Here is a 13,519-nt window from a genome sequence, read left to right as displayed (position 1 = left end):
CAGGGGCTGCATGATGCCACATGACGACATATTCGTAGTAATTGGCGCATGAATTGGGTCCAGTTCAAGACTGCCAAGCACTCTTTCCAACCTTTGGCCTTTTTCCCATCGGAGTTTGCCTGGTCGGTTTTAACGAGACTATGTAGGACGAAGAGCAACTAATCCGACCATGTAACGGGAAAGTTCCGTTTACGAAACGGATTCGGACTTAGTGTCACTAATCAAGATGCAATTAGAATTTGTGACACTAAGAAAGATAATGGGCCCTAATGACTTGATTCAGCGGCATAAAAGGGAGCCCTGACCTGGGCCCCATTGTAGAAGACAAAAATTAGTCTCTGTATAATAATTCTACATTGTTTACGCTCCTCCGTCTATTCATTCCATATCCAACATCGTATCTTTCTAGATTGATAGGCTGATTACCCGTGACCCAGTAATCCCCTTACAGCTACGTTTGCTCCGATAGAAATGGGGGACGTCTTATATAGCTATATATAGGCTGTTAAGTTTCTAGACCGATCGGAGGCCTGTAGACCTTAGGAGTCTAGCTACGAAGTTCACCTAAAGTCAGGCGTCCGCCCCACTTTTCCTGCTATAGTGAAGAAAAACCCTAAACTAGAGTCTCCAGACTCTAGCCGTCCCTGTTGGATAAGGTCATGTTTTGGTTCAATTTGCCTTATAGACTGATAAATTTGAACAGTTGTATGTAGGTACTTAAATATGTTAACATTGTTGCTGTAGCCTGCATATGGCTTCACTAAGTTTCAGGATAAATGAGCACTGCTGATGTTCTTCTGTAGTAAAGCGATGTAGCGATCTGGAGCATCGTATACTTTCCAAGGCACTTGTTTCTTCACCACATCGTATCCCATAATTGACGTCTCCGCATGCTGGGGGAGATCATGTATCTGTCGAGATAGGTACTCCGTTGACGTGACGCTATTGTCGAAAAAGATACTGGCCTTGCTGTACGCTTGTACGGCAGAGTAGTTCCATGTCGGTACAACTTTGCCGGTCGCTGGCTTCGTTTCAGTATAAAATTTAGGCGTCACATAGTGATGAGCTTGTGCTGTGAACAGAACCAGCACCTCATTGTCAAGTTGCACACCACCTTGAGTCCCATCAGGCATGGCACACTTGGCAGACTCTATCATGGATTTCGCCTGAGGATTCTGTCTGGCCATATGACCCAGAAGGACACCAAGCTCAGATTCACTGGACTCGTCGGCCACATCGACAATCCATGGGATATGGCTCGTTTGAAGGAATGGATAGCTAGGAGACATGATTGCAGAAGTCACCGTGCCAAGTGGATTGCTTTTGATGAAGCTGCGAAGAGTAGGTATGTGTTAGTCCGCATCAATCGCGCGTAGATACATCGCGACTGAATATAGGCTGGAGACTTTACAGAAAAGCCAGCCGTGACTTATATCTTTGCCTTAATGAAATAGATTTCAATGATCAAGTGAGTAAGAAAATCAAGTCAAGTTAAGTCAAGAGGGAAGAAGGAGCGCGAGGCCGCAGATGCCATGAACGGGGTGAGTAATAAATGTTCCGTGAATCAAAGTTCTCTCGGAAGCAGGGTGGGTGTTTCCGATAAATCTATGCAATTCCTCGATGTATCTCGGAGTAACATGGAAACCGTAATTTTTGGTGGCTGAATGGTTGGATGGTTGATCCGAACCTAACCTTGCGGTTTTCTGATGCACTTTACATCCTAGCAAGCATACGTATACCTGGCACATGCCCGTTTAGATGACTGTATGCCACATTTACTACGAGCTCAAATGGGAATAGGCGATGATATGGAATTCATTTGCCCATAGCAGAATTGAATCTAAACTTCAGTAAAAAAGGAGAACCACTGCTGCCTATGCAATCTTGACCAATTTATACTAACTATCTCGGGGACAATCCCGACTTTTCTCCCCGAAGAAACTAATTTTACGTAAAAGGGAAACTTGAGTTTGATAGTATCCATCGGATCTACGTCAATTCCTTGGGGTATGACGCCGAGAGGCAATTTGCAGCTTCTTTGAATGAGTATGTTAAGTCCACGGGTCTCTCATGGAAGTTTCAACGCAACCCAATTCTGCCCGCACTCACGAAACACCATATTTGCCCAGCTTTCGTTCAACCTCTTGCAAAGAAATTTCTTCATCAATAGAGGATCTGGAAGCCACTTTTTCATTAGCTACGAATGCCATTCATATGGATGATCGCTATGCTGGGCCTGATGTTGCGCCGGCTATGCACCCTAGCACAACATAACGATACCCCTATAATCCAGAAGAGCTTGAGCCCCAAAGGACTCTATCTGTGAGCCAGCGATTGATTCCGCTTCAAGTGGACTGAAGATACGAGTATCTAAACTGTATACAATGTAGAAAACCGACATGGTCTATGCCAGACTTGCCCGTCCCAACGGATCTCGACTCGAGCACATCTGACAACGCTTCTCAAAGGAAACTTACTGGTATACGCGACCGGACTTTCTGCCATACACGCCTACCTCGTTCGGCTGGGCCCAAAGAAAGTTGCAATCGGTGAAGGCTACCATGGGACTCATGCTGTTCTTGACATACACCATCGTCTGGCCGGTACCGTTAAAGTCGGACTGGATCAGTTGGACCAACTTGAGCCTGGAGACGCTATACATCTTGAAACTCCATTTAATCCAACCGGTGAAGCGCGGAATATTGCTGTTTACGCAAAAGTCGCCAAAGAGAGGAACATCTATCTAGTGGTTGATTCCACATTTGGGCCACCAGCTTTGCAAGACCCTTTTTTGTGGGGTGCCGATATCTTCATCCATAGCGGCACCAAGTATATCGGTGAACACAGTGACATGATGTGCGGTATATTGGCTGTACAGCGAGAAGATCTCTTTGTGGGTCTGTGGGAGGACCGCTGCGCGCTAGGCAATGTCCTCGGCGGGTTTGAATCTTGGCTCGGCATTCGAAGCTTACGTACTTTGGACATCCGCTGCCGCAGGCAAAGCGAAAATTGCACCGCCCTTTTTGCATGGATAGCGGGCAAGATGAAAGACACCAGAGTGAATGAGGTCAATTCAACTGTGCAGCACATTTCACATGCCAGTCTTCAATCCTCCGATATGCACTGGCTTCAAAAGCAAATGCCTAACGGATTTGGCCCGGTTTTCGGCCTAGTCATGAAAAGTGAGAAGTGCGCGAAGTGGCTCCAGAGTAAACTCCGCATATTCCAACACGCAACCAGTCTTGGGGGTATGGAAAGCTTGATTGAATGGAGGAAGATGTCGGACCATTCCGCAGAGGGTGACGTTCTCCGCGTCAGTGTGGATATTGAAACATTGGATGATCTCCAAAAGACTTGTCAAATGGATTCAAAGCCATAATGGAAAATGCGACCATTGATTGACTTTCTTGGTTGCTGCTGTGGCGAGAAAAGTCTTGCAACGGAGCTGAGCGGGGGTACCATGCTATCTGTTCCAAAGTAGTTAATTAGATTAGTCGCTCCAAAGCTTTCTATATCGCTCAATGTCTTTGGTGGTGATACAGTATCTTGGTCCAGATGATTTTTATATTTTATGATGTTCTTTTCGGCTGATAGTAACCCTAATCTCGCCCGTTCTATAGAAGCGTCAGAGCTGCTGATGCCGGTGCAATGGCTATGTCTGCAGAGTGTAAATCTGTTTCGGAAAACACCTCCTCATCGTCGCAGCTTTACTACTTGAGTACGAGAATGCTGAAAGTGCAGTGAAGCAGAATATGGTCTAGCATTACGTAATAACCTTTTTCCCAATGCCCAGTGTTTCGCCGATCCCTTGAATCTCAATAGCAAGTCTGTTGAAACCTCACTTCCTGTCAACATTAACTGCATACTTGCTATGTTTGCGGACTCTCGGTCCGTAAGTATAGAGCATATAGGGCACACAGGTCATTATCGCACTGATAGACCCGAGTATCGTCAGTGTATACTGTACTCCGATAGACTGATAGATCGGACCGCCAGCAATGGTCACCCCTCCCGCGACCAAATACCGCGTGAACACAAGAAACCCTAGTGCAGAAGCCGAGTATGTACCGTAGGAATCGATAAGATACATATAAGAAACGATGAAGATGGTTGTAATGCCGAAGCCAAAGAAGATGGAGGCGATCAGAGGAGACCATATCGAGATCTCTGGCTGCGACATAATAAGAAAAAGTGGTCAGTCTCCCATATATAGACTCGGCACCCAGAGGACTTACGTTGCTAGTCCATCCCATCCAAAACAGACTGACTGGTACTGCTGGTGCACCGCCAAGCATTGCATACCAGAGCCTCATCTCGGGATCAACGGCAGGGGTTTCATCTCGAATAGAAGCCTTCGCTGTCCAATTGTAAACTACTGGCACCACGCAGCCCACAAGCAAGGTACCAACCAGCATACCAGTCCAGCACAGGCTAGTTAGGCCCTCCGAGATACCGTATGTTTGGCCGAAGACATACGTATAGCCCTCTAGGAATGTGAACAGAACGATATAGATAATCGTTAAGTAGAGCGAGATCAAGATAATAATCAGCTCAGAGTAGAACATGGCGAAAGGCCGGGAAACTGAGAGCTTCAGACGCTGGCCCAGACTCTCCCCTTTCATCTCCAGGGGCGCTCTATATCTCTCATCTCCCGTCTCTTTTCGAAGTATTGAGGCCTTCCAATAGAGGATCAGATCGCCGTAGGTCTCTGATTGAAAGAGAAGAACAAGAACCAGAACAATGCCTCCCATTATAAGCATTGTCCATTCAAGCCAGCGCCAGCCTAATCGTACCGGAATATAGCTTCCAATCATCTGACCGATCATCGGTCCCGAGAATGCCGGTATAGCGTAGATTGGAAACGCGTAGGTCTTCTGTACCGGATTCCATAGGTCAGCGACCGTGCCACCGGCGCAGCTTAGCGGGGTAGAAGCAAAGAATCCAGCAAGAAAGCGAAAAATGAGGTGACCTTGGAGGTTTGGTGCGAGTCCCGATGCCATAACGAAAACCAAAAATGTGAGCATGGTTGAAAGATATATCGCATTGCGTCCAAAGGTCTCCGAGAACGGCCCGGAGAGCAGAGAGCCAAACGCAAATCCGATAAGAAAAAGACCTTTAAAACAATTCGAAAGATCAGCTTGCGTCTTTGTGAGCCGGAAGGAACAAAAGGGGCTATAAAAACAGGCAAATACGGCCAACATACCCGTTGCAAGAGATCCCACAACATTAGATACTCGGAAATACTCACTGTATTCCCTGACACCACAAGCATCGATCGCAGATGCTGCAGTGACAGACAGTGCAATCAAAGAGACGATGACAGTCATGAAAAGCTTTCGTACGGTAGTCTGATTTACAGGGTTTAAAGGATCATTTTGTCCTTCCCAGCCGACCAGAATCAAATCATCTGTAACTGGGAAGGGTTGCTTCTCCGTGGTGCCGTCGTGGTGGGACTTCAGTTCACACCTATTGCAAGACGTGTCAGACAATGCAGGACCCAAAATCTTTCGCCAACACTTACTCCGTATCATGAGGAGATCCAATGGTGTAGTTTGAACAGCTACAAGCTCTTTTTAGCTCGGACACTTGCTGTTGGACTGCTTGTCGAACTCTTTGGTACTGAAGATAAGCCTCCATCGCAGCAGAGTATTGCAGGCTATGCAATCAAGATAAGGTGAAAACAGAGAAGTAGAGGTATAGAATATTGCCCAGCCTTGGCTTAGGTTATTGAAGTATTTCAAGGAAAGCTGAAAGCTAACAAGCTCATGAAGCCGCTACCTACGCCACAATATAATTCACTCTGATGCATCGGAGATCAACGGCTCCGAGGTAATAATTCCGTGTTCCTGAATCCCGAAGTTTTTTCCGATCGTAAATCCGATTTGCCACTCCCCAATCCACCAGCTACCTGCATCGCTAAATCATGATGTCGCTGAGTAGCATTTTTTGTGTAGTTTGATGGGTAAGATACATAAAAATCTTTTTACATATCTTGGTGGATATTCGCTGGCTTCCTTTAGCTTGTATATTCCTTTGTATTCCGTGGTTGATCTAACATCGAGATGCCAATCCATATGAAAATTATTTTGAACGATGGATATCCAAAGACAGAAGATAATGCAGTTCCTTTCATCTTCGGTGGTGCTATATGTGGCACTGTTGTGGTTCGCGGTAACGGACCGCTGACCGGGTACTTCAAAATAGTCCTGGAAGGTTTCTATCCATTAGCTTTACCACTTTTGCAAAATGCTGATATTTAAAGGAGATTTGATGAACCAAATATGTCTTGACTCTGAAAACTCGTATACATTGAAAGTGAACGGCCAACGGGTTAGTGGGAATGAGCCATCAGCTATTGACCAAGTTTATTAGCTAAGATAGCTAATATATCTCCGGCAAGTTGGTCCATTTAGCTCAAGAGAACAGACTTTCATAGACACGAACTTCGTCCAGTATCCGAGATATCTCAATTCCGTTTGATTTCGAAATACCCGGCCAGATTCTTCCTCCTTATAATTCCGAATTGTCGCCATTCGAAACTCCTCCTTCTATTTGCATTAGCCGCCGCGGGGGATCTGACTCTCAACGCACTGCGTATGCACATTGCTATGTCTCATATCGAATTCGATGCCAGGCGATCATAGATGACAGAGTCCATGGCGAGGTAGTGCAGCCGTTCAAACTCTATCGGACCTCAGAGGTCGGACCCCCTGTTTGTGCCAATGATTTCCCTGGCGAATATCTTCTTTCCGACCAAAGAGCACTCTCTTCGTTTCTGAAGGTAAAACGACACTTCCATCTGACGATAGAGGCCCGGGAGCCCAAGCCAATCCTCATAAGCACGGCCCATCCATCGACTACGATCAATATTCAATCAAGGTTGCTTAGGTACAGAAACACTTATCCAGATGCCATCGCAAAGCCTGTCTCGGCCAAGTTTCCATTGCCATCAAGTCTGAGACTATTTTTTCGGTCACTCCTTGCTCCCGAGTACCAACCTCGCTAGAAGCTACCAATTCGGTCGATATGGCTAAGTTTTTAGCGGTTCACCTGCAGTACAAAAAGCGATTTACATTATCAGAGTTTTCTCCCATCAAAGGCAGTGATCGAGATAATTAAGCCTACATATACCCTCAGCATGGAGGTCTGGAAGTTGAAGGTTGTGTGCTAACTTCACCTTTTTAAGCCCAAGAACCCCATGAAAGCTGCAGCGAGGTGCCACATTGGGAGTCTGGAACGGAACTTTGCATTGATTGCGCCAATATGGGACTTATCCCACCGACTTTTGCCTCGCCATGGGCATATCGAAAATATTCTGTCCATTTGGTCTTTGTGCTTGATAAGTACCCCAGACAAGGGCTGATTATACGCATTCCTGTGCAAGTAATTTATTGAACCTGAAGGTTATTGACGAAAACGGGAGTTAGTCCCACTGCACTAGAATACTATCCAATTAGACTGGAGATCAGTGTGTGGAATAACGGGTATCATGTTGCTAAACCTGTTGTGTTGAAATGCAGCTGACTCAAGATGTACAACCAAGCCGGTATTCTCATCAGGCCTTGTGAACCACAAAGTGCGGAAGGACATTCTCCGATTACTCGGATTTAAACGGTTAATGCGGGCTAACACTGCGGAGACAGAATATCGGCGTTATGTTTCTCCGGCCTTTGACACTATGTATTTTCCTGTGATCTCCGAACAACAAACACTCACCTTGACAGAACAACTTGAGCTAAAACCCGATTCCTCTGCCAGTGTCAAACAATTGAATCAATAGGGGCCATCATGCTACTGGGTTTCTGTATACTCACGTTGACGTAGAAATGACGTGGATGACAAGTTCTCACCACATTTCTTGCCGTCATGCTCTATAAAGTCCATTGCCAAATTTTCGAACTTCAAGATACTGCGACAGTCAACAATATTACCAGATCAAATGGCTGCTACTGCTGCTCAAGAATCAGATAAGGTTCAGAAAGCGTCTAAGTCTGCATCCTCCCAATAATAAAAATACGATCAACCTTTCTCATGATACTGTCAACGCTCATACCAATGAGCCCCAGCCAACCGATTATGGTGTTCGCATCAAGAATCCCGACAACTGGCTCAAGGTCACATCTGGCCACAGAACTGGTCCATCTTTGTTGCAAGACCAAATTGCAAGGGAGAAGTACATTGAACCTCCTAACAGCAGGCTCACCTTTCGGACATGGATTATAGATCCACCGTTTTGACCATGAGCGAATCCCTGAGCGTGTTGACCATGCTCGTGGAAGAGGTGCATTTGGCAATTTTACACTCTATGAAAGTGCCGAGGTCGTGAGCCATGCCGCCATTCTTACTGACATGTCGCGTAATACCCCGGTCTTTTTTCGATTTTCGATTTTCAATAGTACAAGGGAGCAGAGTTAGCGCGGATGCTGTCAGAGACGTGAGAGGTCTTTCCGTCAAAGTTGACACCGATGAGAGCAACTAGGACAATGTTGGAAAGAACACCCCTGTGTTTTTCATTTAGAAATCGATCAATTTCCCGGACTTTGATATATTTCACTTGATAGATGCAGTCAAAGTTAAGCTAAATTGGCGGGCAGTACATGCCGTCAAATCTGAGCCACACAACGAAGTCCCGCAAGCTCAAACTGCGCATATAATTTCTGGGATCTTGTCTATCTTCATACTGAGGCAAGCCACATATTTATTCGGGGAATGTCCGATAGGAAAATTACTCGTTCATATCGCATGATGCAAGGACTCGGTGTCAGTATCTATACTTTGGTCATCAAGGAGGGCAAACGTTATTTCATGAATTTTCATTTCATACCTAAACTCGGAGTCTACTCTCTTGCTTAGGACGAAGCCCTGAAGCTTGCAGGTCAGGATCCTGACTTTTACCGCAAGGATCTGATGGAAGCCATTTATAATGGCGCGTACCCTCAGTGGGACTTTGCTATTCAAACTATTGAGGGAAAGGAACCCGATTTTGACTTCGATATTCTTGATGCTACCAAGGTTTGGCCAGAAGAGCTCGTCCATTTTCGATGTATCGGAAACTTGATCTTAATAAGAATGTGGACGAGTTATTCACCCAAACTGAACAGGTCGTGTTTTTCACTAGTCATACCGTGCCCGGGATTGATTTCTCAGATGATCCCTTTCTACTTTGACACACAGATCAGTCGGCTAGACATCAATTGGGAAGAACTACGAATCAACCGGCTTTTCAGCCTATTGATGAACTTGAATCGCGATGGCGCAATGCGTCACCAAATCAGTAACAGTACCGTCAACTACTGGCAAAATCGATTTGAGGCGCTGCCACCTTCCAATGAGGAAGAGGGTGTATTCGCCTCATACTCTGAGAAGGCATAAAATTTTAAGATACGCGCGCTTACCGAGAAGTTCCGCGACCACCATACCCAAGTACAGACGACCTACAACTCGACGTTTGAGCGCGAAAGTGCACACATTATGAAGGCCTTCACGTTTGAATTTGACCACTGTGATGACCCAGTTGCATACGAACGTCTCACCGGGACTAGGCCCGCCGAGATTGACTTGAAACTTGCGCAGCAAGTCGCTGAGCTATCCGGAGCTCTAATTCCTGATAAATAGAAGATGGCAAATCCGGGCAACCGCGCCAAAGTTCTTTCGCAAGCTGACTTTGTGTCGGAAATCCTTCGGTTGAAAGTTGTTACATTTCTATATAAATTAAGGACGGCTACGACGAGGTTGCTTAAATGGATATAAAGATGGCTATCAATGCCGCAGGGGCCTTCTCATTTGTGATCAGCACCAAACGATCCCCGAATTTTGCTCAGGGGCAGTCTTCTGAGGACTCAGATGCTGCGTTCGAAGACCATATGTCTATACAAGTACTCATAGCTTATGTCTGGTGTTTGCAGAGTTTATCATCACCATTCCAGGTATAGTATTTTATGTTGAAGGTTGGTATTAAGCGCTTGATATTTGAGGCTTACAGTGAAGTCATCCTAGCTTAAACAATATGAGAGCGGAAGCTCAACTTATTTCTGCTGCAAACAAGACATTGCATTAAGGTCTTGATTCTGCCCTTTTCACCCATATTCATCCCCCCAATCCATGGTTTCGGTATCCAATAACCCTCGCCTCCAGGCAAACTGGCCGACTATTTTGCTGGGCTAACACTCTAAGGAAACCGACCGGGTGATTTCTGCTGTAGGTCTTCGTATCAAAAGCAGACTTGGTCGTCTATATTTTCGTGAACGTAAGCTGTAAGGACGTGACTTCTCTGATACCCAGGTTTAAGCCGTCAGATCGGGTTGTATCGCGGCGAAAACGGCGATCGGAAACATGTATCTCCGAACCACTCGCGGAACTCCGTTTTCCTCCTTGCTTCAAGTCGAGCCCCTCGCCTTCCCGAGCAACAATTACCGCGTCGGACTTTTGAACGGGGAATTATGTCCTTGTCTATCGGAATGATTCAAAACACTCCAGTCCAAGCTGTACAAGCTGGGCCTGTCGAGCAACTCCCCAGCTCTCAGCGCCGAAAGCGTATACCCGTGAATTGCGAGGAATGCCGACGCTCCAAATTACGATGCGATCGCCGGCAACCGTGTGGCGCTTGTAAGCGTCGCCGACGCGATGCCAGCTGTTCCTACGATGTATCTACAGGTCTAACTACATCGACCAACACTCACAGAATAGCCGGTTCCATTCAAGTGTCAAGTGCGTTTGGCAATAGAGTAGGATGCTCGACTACATCATCGAGAGAAACCCTTGCCACAGCATCACGACCGAGGCTGCAAATACCTGACACGGATCAATTGGCTCCGGATACGCACTGGGACACGGTGCTTGAAAGACCTGCTCCAGAATCTGATGCTCACGACACTTCGTCACCTCTTTCAATCGGCCTGCGTTTGTCTCTCCAAGAAATTATTGAATCTCTTCCACCTAAACCTTGTTGTGACTACTTGATTTCACACTTTTTTAAAAACATATCCACTTTGTTCCCTATTCTTCACGGGCCAACCTTCCAAAAGCAATATACTAGGTTTATGCAACGAAATCCTGACATCGACATACCTTGGCTGGCTTTGCTTTTCTCTTTGTGCTCCCTGGCTTTGAATACCATGGATGACAATGATCCTAGGCTGGCACCTTTCTGGTCTCAACTGCCGTCCAGTCCTGCGCAAGTACCTGCTACGGTTTATGTGTCTCGCTGCCTTCTTCGAACCGCAATGACGTGTCTTTTACAGGACAACTTTTTTGTCAACCACACATTTAGCACATTCGAGGCTTTATTAATGGTAATTTACAATCTTTCGCACAATGAGTCTGTCGAACAAGGTTGGGCCTTGTTAGGGATGGCATTGAATATTGGCATTGCCTTGCGGTGTAATGTGGATCAAAATTCAAGCTATATTGAGACAGAAAGACGACGACGCTGTTGGGCTGGACTCTTAACATTACATACGTATCAAGGCATGCTATTCCGGGATGTTGATATGTCATATCTTCTCAACATCAAGTCATCTTTACCAGCCAATGTCAATGATTCTGGTATCACAGAGGAAGGCAATTTGTACCCGTCTAGTCATGGCCAGCCTACGCAAATGTCTGTTATGCTGGACAAGGTTCGGCTTTTCCGACTTTCTACTGAGATCTGTCGTCATATATCGGGCCCTTCGCGGCTGGATCAACTAAGTCTGCACAAATTCGATGATGCCATAGCCGATGAGCAAAAACAATGGGACTTGACTTATATGGTCGATGGTTCGCCAAGCATTTTGGACTCTGCTAGCTATGCATATTGGTGCGTTTTGCAGACTTACGCACACCATCTCTACCTTCTTCTACACCGACCTTTCCATCATTCCAAAGCACCTTGTTTTCTAGCGACGTCCAGGGAAAGATGTATCAACTCTAGTAAAGCCTTGATATCCATACACAGGGAGCTGTACGAAGCTCCAATACTCCGAAATTATCTCTGGTTGCTCAGGGGGGTGACAAGTCTGAAAGCACTCCACGCTGCTGTGGCCCTCAACTCTTGTCTTCAAGATGTATCATCGGAAACTGACTTAACATATGACTTGGGGTCTTCGCGGGAAGAGATAAAAATCCTAATGATCCACTTGAAAGACCTTTCAGGCCGCAGTAATATTTGTTCAAGAGCGTATCGAATCTTACGCCATTTGCAGTAGGTCACGTACTAATACGTGGCCAAAATCCAGCTAATTCAAGTTTTATTAGAACCCAGACAGGCACTGAAACCACCTCAGCAGGGAGCGCTGAGGGTCAGGAGACTCAATTCGAGACTTTATTTGATGAATGGACTGATGTACGGGAATGGATGGATTCGGATATGACCAACTGGGTAGGAGTACGTCTCCGACTTCTTGGTTCCCTGCTAACATTGCCAGAATTTGGATGGAGCTTTCAAAGCCTTTGCCCCTTGATGGTTACTAACACAAGGACGTTATCTAGCGGAACCGTGTCCTACGAACATATCTCGATAGAACGCCTTGCGCGTGGGTCAAAGATTGTCTGTGATTTTTGTGATAGAAATCGCTTTGGAAGTGGTACATGATACATGTACATTGTACTGTAGCTTGAAGTATTCCACATAAGAGTGGCCCACTCCAAAACACCGTAGTAGATGCCATAAATACAATAAAGTGTCGGAACAACGGTAAGATTTACCTAGATATCTTCTCAAACAAATCCTATTTAGGTGGTATCTAGTCTCTAAGCGGAGTCTAAAGAATCTCTATACTGAAGTATTTTGATGTGAACTCCCGTCACTATGTGGGTGAGATAGTGGGTGAAGAGTGTATGATATTCTGAAATCTCTAAGGGGAAAATCTCGCTATCTCTAGCTATGGAGGCGTCACAAAGAATGGATAAGCAAACACGCGAATCCGCAAACAAACAAAGGCTGCTATATCCATCAAAATGAGATATATATATATATTGCTAGCTCAAGGTTAGCCCCGTAATTCTCGTTATCGTAACATTATAGATTTTATTGACCGCAATTAAGCCCATTACTCTACCCAGCCAATTCTCGAGGCGCCCTGAAATTTCAAATGGCAAAAATAGTTGTCTTAGGGTGAGTGTGGGTGATGTGGGGTGAGAATTCTAGAAACCGGGGTGACAGAGGTGACATTCCTGCCTGAGCATGCCTGCTGTACCGACAATGCGGTGTCGTGATTATGGACTGGATGCCCAAGAACACTGCAGCGAGGACTGAATGGAATGGAAAGCCTTAGGAAAGGAGGTATTTTCCATTAGATTCAAGTGGAAAAGGTGGGGGGACTTCCTCTAGTGCTGACCCGGGAGTATATAACCCAGCCATGCCCCCTCATCCTCCCATTTACCCCGACTTCATTCACCCTCCACCACCACCAACAACATCAACAACAATGAGAGAAGGCCTTGACCTACCCGAATTCGGGAACCTCCCATTCGATCACTTCGTCGTAATAAGCGCCCCCCGTTCCTCAATACACATCTGCGAGAGCAAGTCCATACTAAG

General features: G+C 45.9%; 5 protein-coding genes across 5 annotated transcripts; 3 read left to right on the top strand and 2 right to left on the bottom strand.

Annotated features, from left to right (window-relative positions):
* Positions 1-767: 767 nt before the first annotated feature.
* On the bottom strand, positions 768-1,289 carry N7529_012154 (FMN-binding negative transcriptional regulator; the record flags this gene model as incomplete). The annotated part of the gene is made up of 1 exon (XM_057247680.1): positions 768-1,289. One exon carries the CDS (start codon positions 1,287-1,289, stop codon positions 768-770), a length of 522 nt encoding a protein of 173 aa, XP_057093029.1.
* A 1,110-nt stretch (positions 1,290-2,399) lies between these two features.
* N7529_012153 (Cys/Met metabolism PLP-dependent enzyme-domain-containing protein) lies at positions 2,400-3,379 on the top strand (the record flags this gene model as incomplete). Its single annotated transcript, XM_057247679.1, has 2 exons — positions 2,400-2,421; positions 2,469-3,379. The coding sequence occupies 2 exons, from the start codon at positions 2,400-2,402 to the stop codon at positions 3,377-3,379; spliced, it is 933 nt and encodes a 310-aa protein (XP_057093028.1).
* A 459-nt stretch (positions 3,380-3,838) lies between these two features.
* On the bottom strand, positions 3,839-5,637 carry N7529_012152 (MFS transporter; the record flags this gene model as incomplete). The annotated part of the gene is made up of 4 exons (XM_057247678.1): positions 3,839-4,171; positions 4,236-5,113; positions 5,204-5,466; positions 5,522-5,637. 4 exons carry the CDS (start codon positions 5,635-5,637, stop codon positions 3,839-3,841), a joined length of 1,590 nt encoding a protein of 529 aa, XP_057093027.1.
* A 3,108-nt stretch (positions 5,638-8,745) lies between these two features.
* On the top strand, positions 8,746-9,615 carry N7529_012151 (uncharacterized protein; the record flags this gene model as incomplete). Its single annotated transcript, XM_057247677.1, is given in 3 exon segments — positions 8,746-8,835; positions 8,854-9,342; positions 9,382-9,615. 3 exon segments carry the CDS (start codon positions 8,746-8,748, stop codon positions 9,613-9,615), a joined length of 813 nt encoding a protein of 270 aa, XP_057093026.1.
* An 842-nt stretch (positions 9,616-10,457) lies between these two features.
* Positions 10,458-12,440, top strand: N7529_012150 (uncharacterized protein; the record flags this gene model as incomplete). Its single annotated transcript, XM_057247676.1, has 3 exons — positions 10,458-12,181; positions 12,235-12,364; positions 12,405-12,440. 3 exons carry the CDS (start codon positions 10,458-10,460, stop codon positions 12,438-12,440), a joined length of 1,890 nt encoding a protein of 629 aa, XP_057093025.1.
* Between the last annotated feature and the right edge of the window lie 1,079 nt (positions 12,441-13,519).

Source organism: Penicillium soppii (genome assembly GCF_028829465.1).
Source record: "Penicillium soppii strain IBT 18220 chromosome Unknown utg000010l, whole genome shotgun sequence".
Classification (NCBI taxonomy): domain Eukaryota; kingdom Fungi; phylum Ascomycota; class Eurotiomycetes; order Eurotiales; family Aspergillaceae; genus Penicillium; species Penicillium soppii.
This window is presented reverse-complemented; position numbering and strand designations above follow the sequence as displayed.